The 20,183-nt window shown below is 45.2% G+C and overlaps 1 protein-coding gene and 1 long non-coding RNA gene across 2 annotated transcripts in view; both read right to left on the reverse strand.

Annotated features, from left to right (window-relative positions):
• The window catches only part of LOC308319124 (NLR family CARD domain-containing protein 3-like), a 10,432-nt gene extending 763 nt beyond the window's left edge, over positions 1 to 9,669 (reverse strand). The window contains exons 1-8 of the mRNA XM_080768985.1: positions 9,560 to 9,669; positions 6,998 to 7,063; positions 6,800 to 6,850; positions 3,081 to 4,932; positions 2,236 to 2,403; positions 1,826 to 1,972; positions 1,061 to 1,110; positions 1 to 217 (exon numbers count right to left, since the gene is read on the reverse strand). The exon at positions 1 to 217 is cut by the window's left edge and continues 763 nt beyond it. Of these exons, the coding sequence (XP_080625111.1) occupies positions 1 to 217; positions 1,061 to 1,110; positions 1,826 to 1,972; positions 2,236 to 2,403; positions 3,081 to 4,932; positions 6,800 to 6,850; positions 6,998 to 7,063; positions 9,560 to 9,626 (2,618 nt within the window). The 5' untranslated portion in view covers positions 9,627 to 9,669. The remainder of the gene's footprint in view (positions 218 to 1,060; positions 1,111 to 1,825; positions 1,973 to 2,235; positions 2,404 to 3,080; positions 4,933 to 6,799; positions 6,851 to 6,997; positions 7,064 to 9,559) is intronic.
• Positions 9,670 to 9,743: 74 nt separating this feature from the next.
• On the reverse strand, positions 9,744 to 13,993 carry LOC308319134. Its single transcript, XR_013964431.1, has 3 exons — positions 13,800 to 13,993; positions 11,995 to 12,087; positions 9,744 to 9,832 (listed from the first exon to the last, which is right to left on the reverse strand). It is a non-coding gene; the product is annotated as an uncharacterized lncRNA (long non-coding RNA).
• Positions 13,994 to 20,183: the final 6,190 nt, after the last annotated feature.

The raw sequence follows: 20,183 nt of genomic DNA on the forward strand, positions 1-20,183 counted from the left end.
ACTCCTCCCCCCGTCCACTCTACCTCCCACAGGTAACGGCCTCCAGAAAGACCCTCTGAACACAGAATCTGACCCTCATCATCACTAAATCTATCAGGGTGGTCAGCGTATGACTGAAGCTCCTCCCCCCTACTTGACCCTGTGACCTTCCTGTTGTCGTCAGACAGACAGAGTGTTCTGCTTGCTGTGTTTGGGTCCAGAGTGAGACGATGGGAATCTGATGAGAAAACAACACAGTAAAAAACATTAAATATTAAACATATTTATACCTGTCTCACCCTCCTCCACCCCCGCTACCACCTGTCGTTTTGGATCTGCAGTTTAGGTACGGGGGATTCGGAGTCCCTATGGTTGGGACTGATGAGCAAGCAGATCCAATTAATCACCAAACCAAAATAAATATATTGCTCATTTGTATTGAATAAATATATATTCCATCCATTATTGAGTTGTCCTGAGACTGAACCACTGATACATTTTCAGAAAACATTTTGCAGAATCTGGTCTCAGGTCTTAATGGGTTAATGTAGTGGAGTCAAAAGTACAATATGTGTCTTTGAAGTATCCACAAATACAAATACTAGGTAAAGTACATAGAATCATGTCTGTCTGTCTCTCTCATAACGCGGCACCGCTACGAGCTTGTAGATGTGCTAATTTTGAAGAATCATAAAAAATGAAACGTTACAGAGAATTCTGGGAGTTTTTGACATGAAATAGGTTACTTTGAGCACCACTGTAGTGTTGAATTTTGAATTTGTCAAAATAATTTTTGATTTAGTCAACTAAAATCTCATGATATTTAGTGAACTAAAACTAGACCAACACAAAAACATTTCAGATGAAAACTCAATTAAGTTTTATTCAAAAGTCTATGACTAAACTAAAATCTAAACGTTGCTGTTAAAATCAACAGATACGTTGGCGGGCGGGCGGGCGGGCGGGCGGGCGGGCGGGCAGGCAGGCAGGCAGGCAGGCAGGCAGACAGACAGACAGACAGACAGACAGACAGACAGACAGACAGACAGACAGACAGACAGACAGACAGACAGACACTCACATTGTGTAGGGAGTTGAGGATTAGTCCAGAGTTCTCCTCCATGTTTCACTCTGTAGGAAGTAGAACAACAATACATCAATGTCTGACTGTCTAACACAACGTCTCTGACACTACAGTGTTTCTGCTACCATTATCTTCACCAGGGCAGGCAGCCTGACCGGACAAACTCACTGCCACCTGGCTTGGACCAGAGGACTTAGAAATACTTGTTGTATTTACATTTCTAATGTGATTTCTTCCCATGGTACTGGCCAGCAGGCTGTGGTCATATAATGATACACTGAGGACACTCAAATGGAACTGCAACAGTATACATGTGCTGCTGAGAAACTGTCATGAAATGACTGAGAGGGAACCTTCTGTGTCCTGTTAGACCTGCGATTTGAGCTTGTAGATCTGCTATGTGAGCTTGTATATCTGCTATTTGAGCTTCTATTTGAGCTTGTAGATCTGCTATTTGAGCTTGTAAATCTGCTATCTGCTATTTGAGCTTATCTGCTATTTGAGCTTGTAGAAGTGATATTTGAGCTTGTAGATCTGCCATTTGAGCTTGTAGATCTGCTATGTGAGCTTGTAAATCTGCTACCTGAGCTTATCTGCTATTTGAGCTTGTAGAAGTGATATTTGAGTTTCATCATAATGTTCAGGCATACATGACTCTAAAAAGTTGTTTTATGCCAAATGACAGTTTACATGTGAAGTATGCTACAACAGTATGTCTGTCTGTCTGTCAGGCAGGCACGCAGGCAGGCAGAGTCTACTCACTTGAGCGTTTCCAGTCCAGAGAAGTTCTCCAGTCCAGACACCGGCAAGACGTTGAAGGTCAAGTCTAATTCTCTCAGATGAGGATTCGATCTAAGACCTGAGGCCAGAAGTTCGCAGCTTCTCTCTGACAACCAGCAGTTCATCAGTCTAAATGAGAAATAAAACAGCACAATTATTTGTATTATCGGCAATTTTTTAAACATGTTGATGAATCTTGGACAATGCTAAAATGTTCTCTTAATGATTCATTACGTCAATTACGGCACTGGCCATAGTTACTGCAGGGGGGTCACCAAATCTTCTTATAATAGAAGTGGGTTACTATGATATCAACCTTATTCACACTCTACCAATAAAGCCTCACCACAATATGAATAGTATAATCACATAATAAAAAAAAAAAATCTGACCGTAGAGTCTCCAGTCTACAATGTGGACTCCTCAGTGCGTCACACAGCAGGTCCATATTTGGCTCCAGGTCGTTGTAACTGATGTCCAGGTGTCTCAGATGGGACGGATTAGAACTGAGAGCTGAAGCCACAACTTCAATCTGTCTGAGACGGCCTAAACCAACAAGTCTGTAATGACAGATTAAATTTAAATCAGAGACGATCAAAACAGGTTAGACCAAGTTCACTGTCAAGGAAGTAAACTGAGAGATCTTCTATTGCAGATCTACAAGCTCACATTGTGTCACATGGTGAGGTTGCAGATCAGCTATTTTCAAAAACATATTTAACCCATTTTGGGCGGGTACCCCTTTTGGTGTTAGCATTATGTTATGCTTTAGCTATTGATAAATAGCGGATCTACAAGCTCATAGTGCGCCACCGAACGACTGACATAGAAAAACATAGCTTTTTCAGAAAACTGTCAGGATGTAGAAGACATTTTTAGAATCTGATCTCAGGTCAGAATGGGTTAAGTAAATTAATTGACAATAATAAATTAACATTTAACAATGAACAATTATGGTGTGGGGGTCCCTGGCACACAATGTATTCAGATAGAGGTCTGTTACGTAATACATATTTATTTATACAAAGTCCTTGGTTTTAGAACCACTGGTTTACATTAAACACTGCAGAATGAACCACCTGTTGTGTCGCGTGCGTCCATGCATGCGTGGGTACCAGTACGCATGTGTGTGTGTGCGTGCGTGCATGTCCGTTTATAATTTGTATTAATTTGTAATGAATGAATATAGTAGTAATATGAGGTGCTCAGTCATGTTGTTATTCACAGGACTACTAACCTGGCTGTTGTGCAGTTCCTCACAGCTGGGATCAGTCTCAGTCGCCCCGGCCAGTCTGCGCTGTATTTGTCCAGGTCCAACTCCTCCAGAACCTGCTCTGACATCTGCAGCATGGAGGCCAGAGCTGAACACTGGGTCTCAGAGAGTCTCTTCCCTGAGCTGCTCTCTGACTCCAGGTACTGTTGGATCCCCTGACTTACTGACGGGTCGTTCATCTCCATCAGACAGTGGAAGATGTTGATACATCTGTCAGGAGAGAAGTAACTAGCATCCATCTCCTTCAGGTTGTTGATGGCTCTCTGGATCTCCTCTGGACTGTTCTCTGTCTGACCCAGCAGACCTCCTAACAGACGCTGGTTGGACTGCAGTGAGAGACCATGAAGGAAGCGGACAAAGAGGTCCAGGCGACCACTCTCACTCTTCAGGGATTTCTTCATTGCAGCCTTCAGGAAGTCAGACAATGAACCGTCATTGTTCAAGTTCATTGTCTTCAAGTAAAACAGGGCACTGGCACTGTCATCAACATCTCCCAGGAATGTCTTCAGGACCTCCATGTTCTTCTGAGTGAAACAGTGGAACAGGTAGACTGCAGCCAGAAACTCCTGGAGGCTCAGATGAACAAAGCAGTAGACAGTTTTCTTGAAGAACGTGTCATCTTCTTTGAAGAAGGTTGTGCAAAAGCCAGAGATCAGCAAGTCCTTGATCACATCAAGACCACAAACTTTCAGGTCTTTCTCATAGAAAATGATTCCTCCTTTGTGCAGTTGGTCAAACGCCAGCTTTCCCAGGTTCAGAAGAACGTCTCTTGCATCCTTTATGAGCTTCTCTTTGTCTTCATCGTTTAGTGAAGGATCCTTCATCTTCTCCCGCAGTGTCTCACCCATCAGGAAGTGGCAGAACAGCTCAACCAGGGTTTTGGGCAGCTCTGTCATCCCCTTGTTCTGCACAACTCTAGCAAGGAACCAACAGAAGACTGGGATTTCACACATGGTGTGGAGGATCTTTGATTTCTGGATGTGTGAGAAGATTGAGCTGGCCTGGTTCTCATCACTGATGCTCTTCGTGAAGAACTCCTTCTTCTGGTCATCTTCAATGAAGCCTCGTACTTCTGTCATCCTGTTAACAAACGCCTTAGGAATCTGTTTGGCTGCTGCAGGTCGTGAGGTTATCCAGATGTGAGCAGAGGGGAGCAGCTCTCTCTTGATGAGGTTTACAAGCAGATGTTCCACTGGGTACGAATCCACCAAGTTCATGGGTCCAAAATTTGCTTTGAAATCGAATGGCAAAATATTTTCATCATATCCATCCATAACAATCATGACTTTGAAGGGGCTCTCGTTGTAGTCTACTGACTTCTGCAATTCGTTAAAGATGTCATTAAGAATGTCTTCCTCAATGAATCTGGTTTCCTTGATGCAGAGGTGAATTAGCTGTGCCAAACGAAACTTTTCCCCCTCGAGCAGATTTAACTGGCGGAACTTGAGCGGGAACACGAGGTGTGGATCTTGGGGGAAACATTTCTTGGCCCAGTCAGACAGAAATTTGTGCACGAGGAAAGTTTTGCCAATTCCTGCACAGCCAACGGTCAGCACTGTTCTTACGATTACTCCAGAACGGTCTTTGAACATTTCAATGAGTTGGATTAGGGTTCCCTCTCCTGGCTTCTTCATCTCCATCTGTCTGACCTCATGGTGGCTGTGGATGTCTGTGTCTTCGATGTCTACATTGTAGAGCCAGATGAAGATCTTTTCAAACACGACCGTAAGCCTTGTGACCAAACTTACACCCCGATATGTACTGCTCATGTTGCGTTGAAGTTGTTCTTCATACCCTGATATTCTCTCCAACAGATCTGTAGTGAACAAACGGAATGCTTATCTTATCTTAACCAAGAACTTGTAGGTCTGCTATTTAAAAAAAATCATGAAAATGTGGCAAAAATCTTTGAATATATATTCTTTCAGAGCGAACGTTAACGTTTGCTTCTGAGGGGTTCGGCAGCCAATTACATATATTTCTTGGGGTTCTTGACATTAAATATTGAGCACCACTGATACAGAAACATCTTTCAGAAAACTGTCAGAATTTAGAAGACATTTTTTAAATGTCGACCTCGAAATAAATAAATAAATCTAAATCCTCCAGTTTTCTGAAATAAATATTTTCACGATTTTTCAAAAATAGCAGACCTACAAGCTCGTAGCGTGCCACTCGGTGGCGCGCTATGAGCTTGTATATCTGCTATTTTTCAATAGCTTAATTATAACAATGTTTAAAACACCAAAAGTGGTTCCCGCCCAAAATGGGTAATTGCGTTGGCAATAGGGCTGTCAGAACGAATTTCATAATATGAAAGAAATTCGAATATTAAAAATAATTAATATATTCGAAAGCTAAAATTGCCATTCGAATGGAGCTTTTATCATTTATTAATTCTATTTAATATTTTTATTTAGTTTTATGTTATTTTATCCGCTCACTAAATGTATTGAGTAACGAATCTACCGCTGTGAAATCTCCCATCTGCACGCACGCACACATGCACACATGCGCGCGCCTCGTCACCTCCTCCCTCCTCCCTCCTCTGCACGCATGCACAGTCGCACAGCGCGCTGCAACTAAGAAGAATCACTCACATGTTTTATTAGTACCGTCGGGTCTGTCGCAAATTGTGGACAGTTTGAAAATGCGGGTCCTACGTGCATTAAACCATTAACGTTGGTCCGGCTGGTTTCATTTTGTCCTACGCGATTACGTGAATCAGCATGGCTGCGCCTGCAGTAGGCTATTACCAAACACAAACACATGGTAGCCTACTTTTGTGTTGCAAATGGAAAGCAACTGAAAACGACCATGGATATATTAAAGACAGTTCCCCTGTGCTGCTGTGCACAGTGGAGATAATGCAAAACTCCAGGTACGAACCAAAACACTGACTGTCTGAAGCTGATCATCCACGACTAACTATCTCCAGACTAGTCCTGCAGTCCCGCAATGAAGGAAAGACAATCTCGCCTCTCACTACAGTCCACTACAATGCCATTCTAGCCTTAAAACCTACATTTATGTGTTATTCAACAATTACTTTAGCGCAAAATATAGGCTTCTCTATATATCTTCATTGCTATTTACTAATGATGCCTGTTCATCGTGACAGCATTCTGTTTAAAAAGAAAAAAGAAAATGTCCTGTTCATGATTCCTGACTAGCCTACTCACTACTCAGACTATACTGTATCAGAAGTATACAACGTTCACTGTAAAATGCATTTGCACTATAGACAGACAACAATCTTACCGTGCTGAGTGCACTGTGCTCAATAAAACAACAGTTTAAACGCTATTTTGTGCCGAAAACCATTATTACATGGGCTGAAAGTACTGCTTTGTCGTTTGGAAGGGGGGCCCCTCTAGTGGACAGAACGTGCATCGTCAATCTGTGTATTATTATAGGCTAAATATGAGATAAATATTTTCGAAAATTACAAATAATGAAGCAATGAAATTCTAATTGGATTATAGAGGTGAACTGACAGCCCTAGTTGGCAACAAGAATACATACAGATGCAATGACCAACGCTGGCTCAATAGCTCAGGAACAACTCATTCCTAAATCACACAAAACATCTCATTCTTAACCTGATTATATAACTACAACTTGCTTTTGCAGCCCAAAAAGCCAACCCCCCCCCCCCCCACACACACACACACACACCTTACCTCTCAGTTTGGCTTCTCTCTCTCGTCTTGCCTTCTCTGCTCCTGTCAAAGCTGAAATGTGAGACAGTGATTGGTCAGAGTGGAGACACATCATCCCATTGGGTCCGCCTCCGTGCGTGTGTGTGTGTGCGCGTCTGTGCTTGTGTGCGTCAGAAAACATAATTGTGTTTAGTGTTGTAGGGTTAAAAACCAACGTACCCTGCTTCCTCCTCTTCCTCGGTCTTCCTCTCTCTGGGCTAGCGGGTCTCGGAGGAGGAGGGTGACCTGGAGACAGAGGTTGTATAAATTAGAAGAGGAGGAGGTGACCTGGAGACAGAGGTTGTATAAATTAGAAGAGAAGGAGGTGACCTGGAGACAGAGGTTGTATAAATTAGAAGATGAGGAGTTGACCTGGAGACAGAGGTTGTATACATTAGAAGATGAGGAGGTGACCTGGAGACAGGTTGTATAAAATAGAAGAGAAGGAGGTGACCTGGAGACAGGTTGTATAAATTAGAAGAGGAGGAGGTGACCTGGAGACAGAGGTTGTATAAATTAGAAGAGGAGGAGGTTGACCTGGAGACAGAGGTTGTATAAATTAGAAGAGGAGGAGGTGACCTGGAGACAGGTTGTATAAATTAGAAGAGGAGGAGGTGACCTGGAGACAGAGGTTGTATACATTAGAAGAGGAGGAGGTGACCTGGAGACAGAGGTTGTATACATTAGAAGTAGGGCTGACCCAAAAAAATCGATTAATCGACGTTCAATCGATACGCACGGGAATCGATTTTTAAATTTTGAATCGAATAGTCATTAAAAAAAAGCGGCCGATTTTGGTCCGCGAGACGGCCCCATTTGGTCCGCGAGCCATGCTTGCGCCTCGCAGCGCCTCCTCTTTCCCCGTGTTAACAAGGAAGGCAAGCGCATGCACCACAGCTCAGTGGACATTAAATATAGGCTACCATGTTTGATAAGTCATATAAAAACATTACTTACACGAAAATGAAAATATAAACTTCACAGATTATAGATCACTTGGAATTATAACAATCTGTTGAGTATTGCCTGAATAATGACACTATAAAATCTCAACTTTTATCGATGAGCCATTGCGCTGCTTGGATTCACAAGCAGCGTGAGTGCGCTCAGTGCACCGAAGAATTGATTTTTTTTGCTCCTACAGACCCAAACCAAAACACCTTTTCTCTTTGGCATTTAATTGCACCTGATCGTATTATTGTAATTATGTTGCCTATACTATTTGCCTGTGTTTTGTCTTTTAATTATGCTTTTTTTTGTGCGCCAATGGTGATGCAATGCTCCACTTGTTTCAGCCTGTAGGCCTACAGCACTTTGGTCAGCTTTTATTGTTTTAAATGTGCTATATAAATAAAGTTTGATTTAGGCCTATATTGGAGCAGGTGCTGGCAAATAACTAATTACTGTAATGCAGTGAAGTTGCGCAAATGTCAACTCAATTAGCAAGCGGAGCTGCATGCATTCTGCACTGCAGTCTGCAGATCTCTTCTTAGAGTTTACTTTAATATTATGGTTTACTTTCAACCATAAACCATAATATGATTGACAAACCTTGGATTATAATTCTTCATCGACCAACAGCGCATGCAGCATGACTATGAGGTAAATTTAACTATGTGGGATTTCTCCATCGGCATCGCATGTCGATAAAAAAATGGGATTTCACTAGTGGCATTATTCAGGCAATACTCAGATTGTTATAATTCCAAGTGATCTATAATCTGTGAAGTTTATATATTTTTTCCCATACGCACACTCACAGTCACATTAACTTTATGATCAATCAAATCAACCGTGGTTGATTTTATTTCTGACAAGTGTCAGGCTTGAAAAGTTAATTCATGTTACCGTTCGTTTACAATTGACAGAGGAGTTTGGATTATATATATTTTTATTTGATGGAGAGGTAATGCCTGTCTCAGGCAGTTGACTTGTTACGGTCGGATGTTTTATTAAGCCTAATTATTTGTGCGTCACTGCTTTCATGAAGGCTGCAACTGTTGTTGCTTATTGTTTAAAATAAATGAGACCAATACAAGCATGCCTTTCTCTCCGCTATATCGTTGTTTAAGCCAAAGAGTCACTGCTCGCATCGCGCGCACCGCGCGCCTCCCCCGCCTCGCGACTCGCACCCCCCCCCTCCCCCCGTTGACGTTTCGAAGCGTCGACGTTCGAAACGCGGGAATCGATTTTGAATCGATCATCAAATACGGAATCGAAGGTCAGCCCTAATTAGAAGAGGAGGAGGTGACCTGGAGACAGGTTGTATAAATTAGAAGAGGAGGAGGTGACCTGGAGACAGAGGTTGTATAAATTAGAAGAGGAGGTGGTGACCTGGAGACAGAGGTTGTATAAATTAGAAGAGGAGGAGGTGACCTGGAGACAGAGGTTGTATAAATTAGAAGAGGAGGAGGTGACCTGGAGACAGAGGTTGTATAAATTAGAAGAGGAGGAGGTGACCTGGAGACAGAGGTTGTATAAATTAGAAGAGGAGGAGGTGACCTGGAGACAGAGGTTGTATAAATTAGAAGAGGAGGAGGTGACCTGGAGACAGAGGTTGTATAAATTAGAAGAGGAGGAGGTTGACCTGGAGACCTGTCTGTGACAGAGGTTATATAAGCGACTGCGGCAAACACACTTTGCAATTGTTTAAAATTGCGACATTTCTAGTTACAATCTACAAGGGTGTTTTAATATAATATTAACTTATAAACTTAAAATATCTATCCTCTCTTCACCTACCTGTTGGTGTGGTTTTGAACCTCTCCACTAGATCAATCCTGTCTATCTTTGTTAGAACATTAAGCATGATCTGAGCTTCTCTACCAGGGTAGTTCTGCCCGATCAGGTCCACTGTGTCTGTCCTCTTGGCGTTCTCCAGAACACTCTTTGTGAGCGGCTTGAGAACATTTCCAGAATCTTGTCGTAGATGCCACTTGAACGTGTCAAACTCATCGTGAAGCAGCTGGTCCAGAGTGTCCAACATGCGCTGCCTAAGTGTCCCCATGGTGGATTCTGTTATACAAACACATGATATTAACATGTCAGCTTCATTATTTGATGTGAAAAGAGTCAAAAGACTGAACACAATAAGCTGCATGGTTGAAGTTACATGCATCAGGAAACACTTCTCATACACAATTTCAGTTTAAGTTTGTACTCCCACCTGCAGCTGTCATGTCATTTATGTACAAAAACCTAAGGTGTACTGTGTGTGTGTGTGTGTGTGTGTGTGTGTGTGTGTACTGTAGGGGTGCGTTCGGATAGCGCACTGAGCACACTGCAATACAAACTCTCCCGCTCCCGCTGCACATATCCGAACTCACCCATATATAAATGTTACTGTTAGTCTTTTTGTCAGGGCGTTGTTGTGCTCAGCTACTACTAAAGGTCACACCACCGCCACGCGCACAAACCTGTGGCACTGACGTGCTGTCCTGTAAATTACCTGCAGGTACAGTATAACGATTACTGGACAAAAAGTGCAGTTCGGGAAGGTGGATGTTGTGTGTGGGGCTGTAGCCTACTGCTCCCAGTGGAGTTATGGAAGGTGGATGTTGTGTGAGGGGCTGTAGCCTACTGCTCCCAGTGGAGTTATGGAAGGTGGATGTTGTGTGAGGGGCTGTAGCCTACTGCTCCCAGTGGAGTTATGGAAGGTGGATGTTGTGTGAGGGGCTGTAGCCTACTGCTCCCAGTGGAGTTATGGAAGGTGGATGTTGTGTGTGGGGCTGTAGCCTACTGCTCCCAGTGGAGTTATGGAAGGTGGATGTTGTGTGTGGGGCTGTAGCCTACTGCTCCCAGTGGAGTTATGGAAGGTGGATGTTGTGTGTGGGGCTGTAGCCTACTGCTCCCAGTGGAGTTATGGAAGGTGGATGTTGTGTGTGGGGCTGTAGCCTACTGCTCCCAGTGGCGTTATGGAAGGTGGATGTTGTGTGTGGGGCTGTAGCCTACTGCTCCCAGTGGAGTTATGGAAGGTGGATGTTGTGTGAGGGGCTGTAGCCTACTGCTCCCAGTGGCGTTATGGAAGGTGGATGTTGTGTGTGGGGCTGTAGCCTACTGCTCCCAGTGGAGTTATGGAAGGTGGATGTTGTGTGTGGGGCTGTAGCCTACTGCTCCCAGTGGAGTTATGGAAGGTGGATGTTGTGTGTGGGGCTGTAGCCTACTGCTCCCAGTGGAGTTATGGAAGGTGGATGTTGTGTGAGGGGCTGTAGCCTACTGCTCCCAGTGGCGTTATGGAAGGTGGATGTTGTGTGTGGGGCTGTAGCCTACTGCTCCCAGTGGAGTTATGGAAGGTGGATGTTGTGTGTGGGGCTGTAGCCTACTGCTCCCAGTGGAGTTATGGAAGGTGGATGTTGTGTGTGGGGCTGTAGCCTACTGCTCCCAGTGGAGTTATGGAAGGTGGATGTTGTGTGTGGGGCTGTAGCCTACTGCTCCCAGTGGAGTTATGGAAGGTGGATGTTGTGTGCGGGGCTGTAGCCTACTGCTCCCAGTGGAGTTATGGAAGGTGGATGTTGTGTGCGGGGCTGTAGCCTACTGCTCCCAGTGGAGTTATGGAAGGTGGATGTTGTGTGAGGGGCTGTAGCCTACTGCTCCCAGTGGAGTTATGGAAGGTGGATGTTGTGTGAGGGGCTGTAGCCTACTGCTCCCAGTGGAGTTATGGAAGGTGGATGTTGTGTGTGGGGCTGTAGCCTACTGCTCCCAGTGGAGTTATGGAAGGTGGATGTTGTGTGAGGGGCTGTAGCCTACTGCTCCCAGTGGAGTTATGGAAGGTGGATGTTGTGTGCGGGGCTGTAGCCTACTGCTCCCAGTGGAGTTATGGAAGGTGGATGTTGTGTGAGGGGCTGTAGCCTACTGCTCCCAGTGGAGTTATGGAAGGTGGATGTTGTGTGAGGGGCTGTAGCCTACTGCTCCCAGTGGAGTTATGGAAGGTGGATGTTGTGTGAGGGGCTGTAGCCTACTGCTCCCAGTGGAGTTATGGAAGGTGGATGTTGTGTGAGGGGCTGTAGCCTACTGCTCCCAGTGGAGTTATGGAAGGTGGATGTTGTGTGCGGGGCTGTAGCCTACTGCTCCCAGTGGAGTTATGGACAGAAGTTGTATTAAACACATAAAAGTAGCCTGATTGTTGAGTTTTCCCACAAACCCACTTTGAGAAGCACTGCAGTGCACACTGGTCTTACCTCAGTTATTCACTGTGGCGATGGTTTCCACCAATCACATGCCCTCTCTCTTTGGTTTCAATGGCTGTTCAAACCAATCATGATGCAGAACAGCTGGGGGATCAGAGAAGATAAGAACTGCATTATAATATTTTCCCGCCAATTAGATGTACAGTACAAGTTGGCCCCCATGGCACTACAACAGGCCAAATGTGAAAAAAATGGGCAAAGAGGTTAATTCAGCTCTGGCATCCAGGGAGTGTGTGTGTTTGGCTGCGATCAAGCCAACAGTGCTGGATATTAGTTTTTCACAGACGGACACACGCGGACGGACAGACAGGTTGCAAAACAATTAACTTCAATGTTCCAAATACATGTTTGAATTGATAGTAAATGTCACTGCTCAAAACTGGCATACAAACCGAAAATAGTTCATACCTAATTCCATTTAGTTGCTGTCGGACAGAAAAATAGGCCATCAGCCTATAGGCTGCCATCAGTGTGCCTATGGGTCAGCCTTAGCCCTGATACATGACTCTCGTATTCATACGAGAGTCATGCAGTAACTGCACCCTGTTTTTTGCGATCGCTACATTTACACGAAATCCGTATATATAAACATTCGGATTACAAATATAAAGTACTCACTTTTTATCCCACGGGTGTTAGTTAATTGCTGCTCCAGCGATTAGAATTGCTGCATCCTGCGTTGTTTAATAAAAAGCATTTTTATCCGAGCTGTTATTTTGCCATTAGCTTTCAACTACGCGCCCCTATCGGTCGGGAGGAGGGTGGCACTCGGTGTGTTCGATATAGGCACGCTGACCGCCCTGCCAATACAGACTAATAGGCGAGTGCGCTCCCCGGTGTGCAACTGTGGATTTCCCAAACGAACCCCGTTTGAAAAAAGTAGCCGGGGCGCTCGGACAAAAATGCTTTTTATTAAACAACGCGGGATGCAGCAATTCTAATCGCTAGAGCAGCAACTAACTAACACCCGTGGGATAAAAAGTGAGTACTTTATATTTGTAATCCGAATGTTTATATATACGGATTTCGTGTAAATGTAGCTGTCATGATAATCATCATGGCAGTCATGTTTCAGGGCAAGGTCAGCCTATGGGTCCTGATACGGCAACGTTATGTTGGCGTACCAGGTGGCTCTTAGGACGATACTAGGTACTTAAAGTTCACACATTGAGAAGCCCTCAAACGAAAAGAAGCCGTCAAAGAGCGCAGAAGGAAGTATCCGAAGGTATTTACGTTTATTTATGTGTGCGTACCCGGTGGCAGGGTGGAGGTGGAATAGGACCCCATGGTCTGGTTCTCAAAAATGTCAGAAACTTCAGTACCATTGGGTTCTGCTTGTAGGGCTACGGGGTGAATTGTCTGGACTTTCGGGGTGGGATGTCTTCACTCACCCTTTTCACCCTAAGTAAATAGTAGCTGCAGTCTCTACGCCGTTGGCCAGAGCTATGAGTAAATAGAACATAACTTGGTCAGTTACCTGGCTTTGAGCTCACAGTCTGTGCTTTTGTTACAGATGTGTGTCAAATTAATAACACAGATATACCTACTACGGCATTTCCGGGTTTTGCCTGCGCCGATCTGGTTGGATTCATTTCATTTAATGACTAAGATAGTATATTTTAGAGAGAAGTTGTGGAGCTGAGACGCTTCCCAGCTTCGAGAATAGACTTTTACCTCAAGGTCTAGCAGGCTTTGTGTCGGTGAGTACTAGTAGTTAACGTCGTGTTGTTTATTTGCTGGGAATTGTAAACCCTCTTACTGGAGTGAGGAAGTTGGACCAGGGCTAAGTAACATACCTGGCGTGTTGTCTGTCTGTGTCTGCGCTGTTGTCCACAGAAACAACAACGGAAAGCATTCCTCTGCTTGGCAGCCAGGAACAATGCGCCGCCATCTCGTCTTCCTCCTGCTGCTGTTTTAGTTATAACTTATAATATAAGTCTAATATGGTGGAGAGACTTTAACTATGAAACACTTTTGTTTTCACTCACAAACCGCAGTAAACTTTCCTCCATGCAAGCAGTGGCTAGGATGAGGAAGCAAGGATAAGACTTCCTGTGGCCGACCTCTTCAGAATAAAGGTATGCTCTAGACAGCAAACAAAAACGATTACTTTGCACATTAAAACAATAACTTAAGTGTTTACACGAAAATATATAACGCAAATTATGTGTCTGTGTATTTTTATTGTCATTTATAACACGTAATAAGTATATATGAGAGAGAGAGAGAGAGAGAGAGAGAGAGAGAGAGAGAGAGAGAGAGAGAGTTTTTATGCATAATATGATGTATTACCCTGTGTTGTTCTTGCTTACTGTACGTCTCTCTGGATTAATAGCGTCTGATGAACTGACTACATTGTAAATTGTAATTAATAATTAATCCAATAAGCTAGGCATACCATATTCTGAATTACAAAAAAGAGGACACATGCGCGCGTGCATGTGCGCGTGCACGTGCGCATGCATGTCGTGGATGTGCATGTGTCGTGCGTTTGAATTAAATTAATTTGTCAAAAAAGTTTGGCTCCTAAATTTGATCAAATATGCTCTATATTAGTTATGTATTTATTTAAAGCAGTGGCTCTCAAAGGTGTGATCCAGGGACCCTCATGGTTCCTTGAGGGAGCTGATCTACATCCACACGTGAGCTTGTAAATCGGCTATAGTTGAACTATTCAAAAATGTTTTTGTTTCAAAATAGGGCCTTAAATATCTTCAGATGGGGTATCGTGGACGTCAGCAAGGGCATGCTGTCACAACGGGTTCCTAACGCCTTAAAGCAGTGGCTCTCAAAGGTGTGATCCAGGAACCCTCATGGTTCCTTGAGGGGGTTCCAAATGGACCCATTATAGGTCTGTAACTCTGAGAGTGTAACACATGGACCCAAATGGACCCTTACAGGTCTGTAACTCTGAGAGTGTAACATATGGACCCAAATGGACCAGTGTACGAATGGAACCAAATCATGGACCCTTACAGCCAGGTCTGTAACTCTGAGAGTGTACTAGTACAAATGGAACCAAATGTACCCTTTTATAACTTTTAACTCTGATACTGTACAAATGGAATCAAATGGGACTCTTATGGGTCCATCTGGTTTTACTCTCAGAGTTATGGGGGTCCTTGAAATTAAAAAGTTTAAGAACCTATAGGCCTATGCAATGGCTTATCTCTTGTAAAAAGAGAGACCAGCCTATTCTACCAACTAAGTATTCTACTAAGTTCTACCAGCATGTCAAATGTCCCACACGAGGCGACAAGATCTTAGACCATGTCTATACCAACATCAAAGAGGCGTACAGAGCTGTTCCCCTCCCCCACCTGGGACGTTCTGATCACCTCTCCTTGTTCCTCCTCCCCAAATACACGCCACTTATTAAACGGATTAAACCACTGACCAGATCTGTGAAAATATGGCCTGATGGTGCAGACTCGGAGCTACAGCGACTGTTACACCCTACAGACTGGAGCCTGTTTGCCACCCAGGCCACCATAGACTCCCACATAGACATTCACTCCTACACATCCTCTGTCCTGGCTCACATCAGCTCCAACATCAACAGCGTCACCACCACCAAACAGATCATTACCTTTCCCAACCAAAAGCCGTGGATGAACAGCGAGGTCCGTTTGCAGCTGAAGGCACGTGACACCGCCTTCAGATCAGGGGACAAGCAGGCCTACTGCTCAGCCAGGGCTGACCTGAACAAGGCCATAAAGCAGGCCAAGCAGAGCCACAAACACAAGGTTGAGGATCATTTTAACACCAACGATCCCCAACGCATGTGGCAGGGCATCCAGGCCATAACGGACTACAAACCCTCCAACGCCCCCCCCTGCAACCGACCCTTCTCTCCCCAACGACCTCAACCACTTCTATGCCCGCTTCGACAGAGACAACCGGGAGACGCCCACCAGGGCTGTCCTACCTGCTGACCTACAACCCCTCACTCTCTCCACCACGGATGTACACGCCGCACTGAGCAGGACCAACCCACATAAGGCAGCTGGGCCTGACGGCATCCCGGGTCGGGTGCTTATGAGCTGTGCTGAGCAGCTGACGGAGGTGCTCACGGACATTTTCAACCTGTCCCTAGCCCAAGCAACTGTCCCTGCGTGCTTTAAGTCCACCACCATCGTGCCTGTGCCGAAACACTCCTCTGCGAAGTGTTTCAACGACTTCCGACCTGTCGCACTCACTTCTACAATTATGAAGTGTTTCGAGAGGCTGGTACTGGCTCACCTTAAAGCTGGCCTCTCTCCATCCCTCGACAGTCATCAATTTGCCTATCGAGAGAACAGGGGCACTGATGACGCCATCTCCTCCGCCCTACACTGTGCCCTCACTCACCTGGACAAGAGCAACACTCACGTCCGGATGCTGTTTATCGACTTCAGTTCAGCATTTAACACCATCATCCCATCCAAACTCATCAATAAGCTTGGTGACCTTGTGGCAACCAAGGACCTGGACATCACTCCCTCCATCTGCAACTGGATCCTCGACTTCCTCACTGACAGGCCTCAGTCTGTTAGGATAGGCAACCTCACCTCCTCCACCCTAACCCTGAGCACTGGTGTCCCACAAGGCTGTGTGCTGAGCCCCCTTCTCTACTCCCTCTTCACCCACGACTGCACCCCTATGCACGGCACCAACACCATCATCAAATTTGCAGATGACACAACGGTGGTGGGTCTCATCAAGGACAACGATGAGACGGCCTACAGGGAGGAGATCCTGCATCTGGCGTCGTGGTGTGCCGACAACAACCTGGCGTTGAACACCAAGAAGACCAAGGAGCTCATAGTGGACTTCAGGAGAACTAGGTCTGTCACTCACGCTCCGATTCACATCAACGGAGCGGAGGTCGAACGGGTCCCCAGCTTTAAATTCCTGGGGGTCCACATCTCTGAGGACCTCTCCTGGACCCTCAACACTGCGTCTCTAGTCAAGAAGGCCCACCAGCGCCTCTTCTTTCTGAGGAGACTGAGGAAAGTAAATCTATCTCCTCAGATCCTGGGGAATTTCTACCGCTGCGCCATCGAGAGCATCCTCACATGCTGCACCACGGTCTGGTACGGAAACTGTACAGCCTCTGACCGGAAGGCACTGCAAAGGGTGGTGAAAACTGCCCAACGCATCACCGGAACATCTCTCCCTGTCATTAAGGCCATCTATGACAGTCGGTGCCTGAGGAAGGCTCATAAAATCATAAAGGACCCCTCTCACCCCAACCACAGTCTGTTTGCCCTCCTCCCCTCTGGGAGACGTTTTAGGAGCCTTGGTTCCAAGTCCAGCAGACTTAGGAACAGCTTCTTCCCCTCCACTGTCATCTACCTAAACTCCTCATCCATCCCTCCTCCATTGTCAGCCCCCCCTCCCCCCAACCCATCCACCATCCCTGTCATATTCGAGACTCTGGACACATCCTAGTCTAAAAACACTATGTGGACTCGTGTGATATGGCCACTGGACTTGTGGAACATGGTCTCTGGACCTTAGTTTAGCACACTGTGCATTGGGCCATGTGCAATAAGGGCTACGTGCAATATGGACAGATCTGTCTTTCTTCTTCTCTTATAATTATTTATTTATTTACTTATTTAAATGACTACTGCTCAGCTCATGCTACTGTTAATACCGTTACTACTGTAAATAATGTATCCTCCTTACTGACATGTTTGCACCATTGGTGAGATGCGAAAATACCTTTCGCTGTGCTGTACTTGTACTGTACATTGACAATAAATTGAATCTCTCTCATTCTCCAAACCATTATCTTATGCTTTGCTAGGTTGTACAAAATAATATTGGGTCAATTTAATTTGCAGGACTCAACCTTGCGCACAGCTGCCTTGTCTGTGTTGTTGACATGACATGGGCTTGCAGGACAGAACTTTTATTTGTGACAGACACATACAACAAATACAATCTGCTTCTCATTGGTCAGTCACAAAGCTAAGAAAACAGTAGCCTACTTTTTCTGCATGTCAATGATGATGAGATAGTTCTTTGGCATGTCAAGCTTTCCTCACGGAGAGCACAACAGTCTATCTGCAGACAGCAGAGCAGCCAGCGAGCCTTTCTCTACTCTGCTCTGCGGTCGGGACCAGTGCTGTCAGACTCAGTGCGCAGCGCATGCAGAGTTATGAATAATACACATTCCGGGGTTCGGGCTGAAAGTCCACCTCTCACAGTGTTTTCCCACTACGAACCATTGAACGTGCATTGTAATACACATTGGTCTGAATGGTCTGTGAGCAGCGATACATATACAGGCGATACGTGTAAAACCCCGGACATTTGAAGGAATTTATAAAACCCCCCCGGACTGTCCGGACAGCCCCCCAAAAGAGGACTTGTCCGGGCAAAAGAGGACGTATGGTAAGCCTAAATAAGCACAGAGTCGGAGTGTTCATGGGTCATTTCTCATTTTATTACACCATTCATTAGTTTGATCATTATTTCCTAGTTTTCCAGTTTTGCTTTTGCAAGTAATACAATTTACACAAACGCAGTTTTGATGACTTGTCGACGACTTCAGAGCGATCAGTGGAGACAGAAGAGATGCCTTTGGGCCAATTCATACTATTTTACTGCTGTTTCGGCGCTGTAGTGCCCAAATGATTTCGGCTCGTCAGAAATTTTCAGTAGCACCGAAGAGCCGACTTTAGGACGGCAGGCTTATACCCGCCCCCCCCCCAAACCTCAAATAACGTCACATTGTAGGCTTAACAGAGCCGAACCGACTGCTATTCGGCTCTAAAATATAGGAGTATGATTCGCGCCTTAATGTGGTGGAGAGAGAAGAGATATCTTTATGAGGTGGAGACAGAAGAGATGTCTTTATGAGGTGGAGACAGAAGAGATATCGTTATGAGGTGGAGAGAGAAGAGATATCTTTATGAGGTGGAGACAGAAGAGATGTCTTTATGAGGTGGAGACAGAAGAGATGTCTTTATGAGGTGGAGACAGAAGAGATGTCTTTATGAGGTGGAGACAGAAGAGATATCTTTATGAGGTGGAGACAGAAGAGATGTCTTTATGAGGTGGAGACAGAAGAGATATCTTTATGAGGTGGAGACAGAAGAGATGTCTTTATGAGGTGGAGACAGAAGAGATGTCTTTATGAGGTGGAGACACAAGAGATATCGTTATGAGGTGGAGACAGAAGAGATGTCTTTATGAGGTGGAGAGAGAAGAGATGTCTTTATGAGGTGGAGACAGAAGAGATGTCTTTATGAGGTATGAGTATATATGAATAGAGACGGCACCCAGAGGAAACCCTGAGGCGAAAAGGACATAGTGGCCGAATTTGATATTGCAGCCTGGCCCCAAACACATGAACGCGCTGGTCCGTTGACTATCATTGTGCACGTTCACGACGGCAGCACGCTCGTGCGCGTTCGCGCACGTTCAACGGCAGATCGCGTTCATGTGTTTGGGGCAAATCCATCCCAGAATGCACTCTGTTCCTACCCGGAAAGAGGAGTGAAATCGTCTCATGCGCTTTTGAGCAACTTAATGCAAGTGGATGGAAGGAGCGAGTGAAGACAGAAGAGTCTTTATGAGGTGGAGACGGGAGTACGCGGTGAGAATGCGACGCGCACAGAGCTCCTACACGTCGGCGGTTTCCGTCACGTCGACACCACGTTTACGTCGACGCATACGTGATGCGTCTACGCTCGCGGGTTGATGAACTTCTTTCAGTTTTATTTTTTTCCGATTGCAGACAAGTCGTCGTGTTCTCAAAACTCGAGCGTTTCTAAGATTTACGGCACGGCTGAAGAGCCGACAACGACGGATGACCCCTGGATCCGAATGGGTTTGTCACGTTATTATAAATAAAAAATACATCATAATTACATCCAAAACCACAGCATTGTAAAAGGCAATAATAATAATAATAATAATAATGCAATTAAAATGTCCATAACCATTGTTTTTATGTATATTTCATTAAGGGAGGGAAGGGGGTGTGGGATGGAATGGGACTGAGGAGGACATTATCTTACGTAGAAACGTGAGTCGATTAACTACAGTGTACACTGGAACCGTTCTACTGAACGCCTGCTAGATGCTGGTAGGACTTATGTCGCGTTCACAGACGCAAGGGGAGAGCGCCCCCTACGGGAGGTGGAGCAACATAGGCAAGCTTAATATTCTCATCTATGGGTTTC

This window comes from Protomyctophum bolini (genome assembly GCF_963924005.1).
Source record: "Protomyctophum bolini genome assembly, chromosome: 7".
Taxonomy (NCBI): Eukaryota; Metazoa; Chordata; class Actinopteri; order Myctophiformes; family Myctophidae; genus Protomyctophum; species Protomyctophum bolini.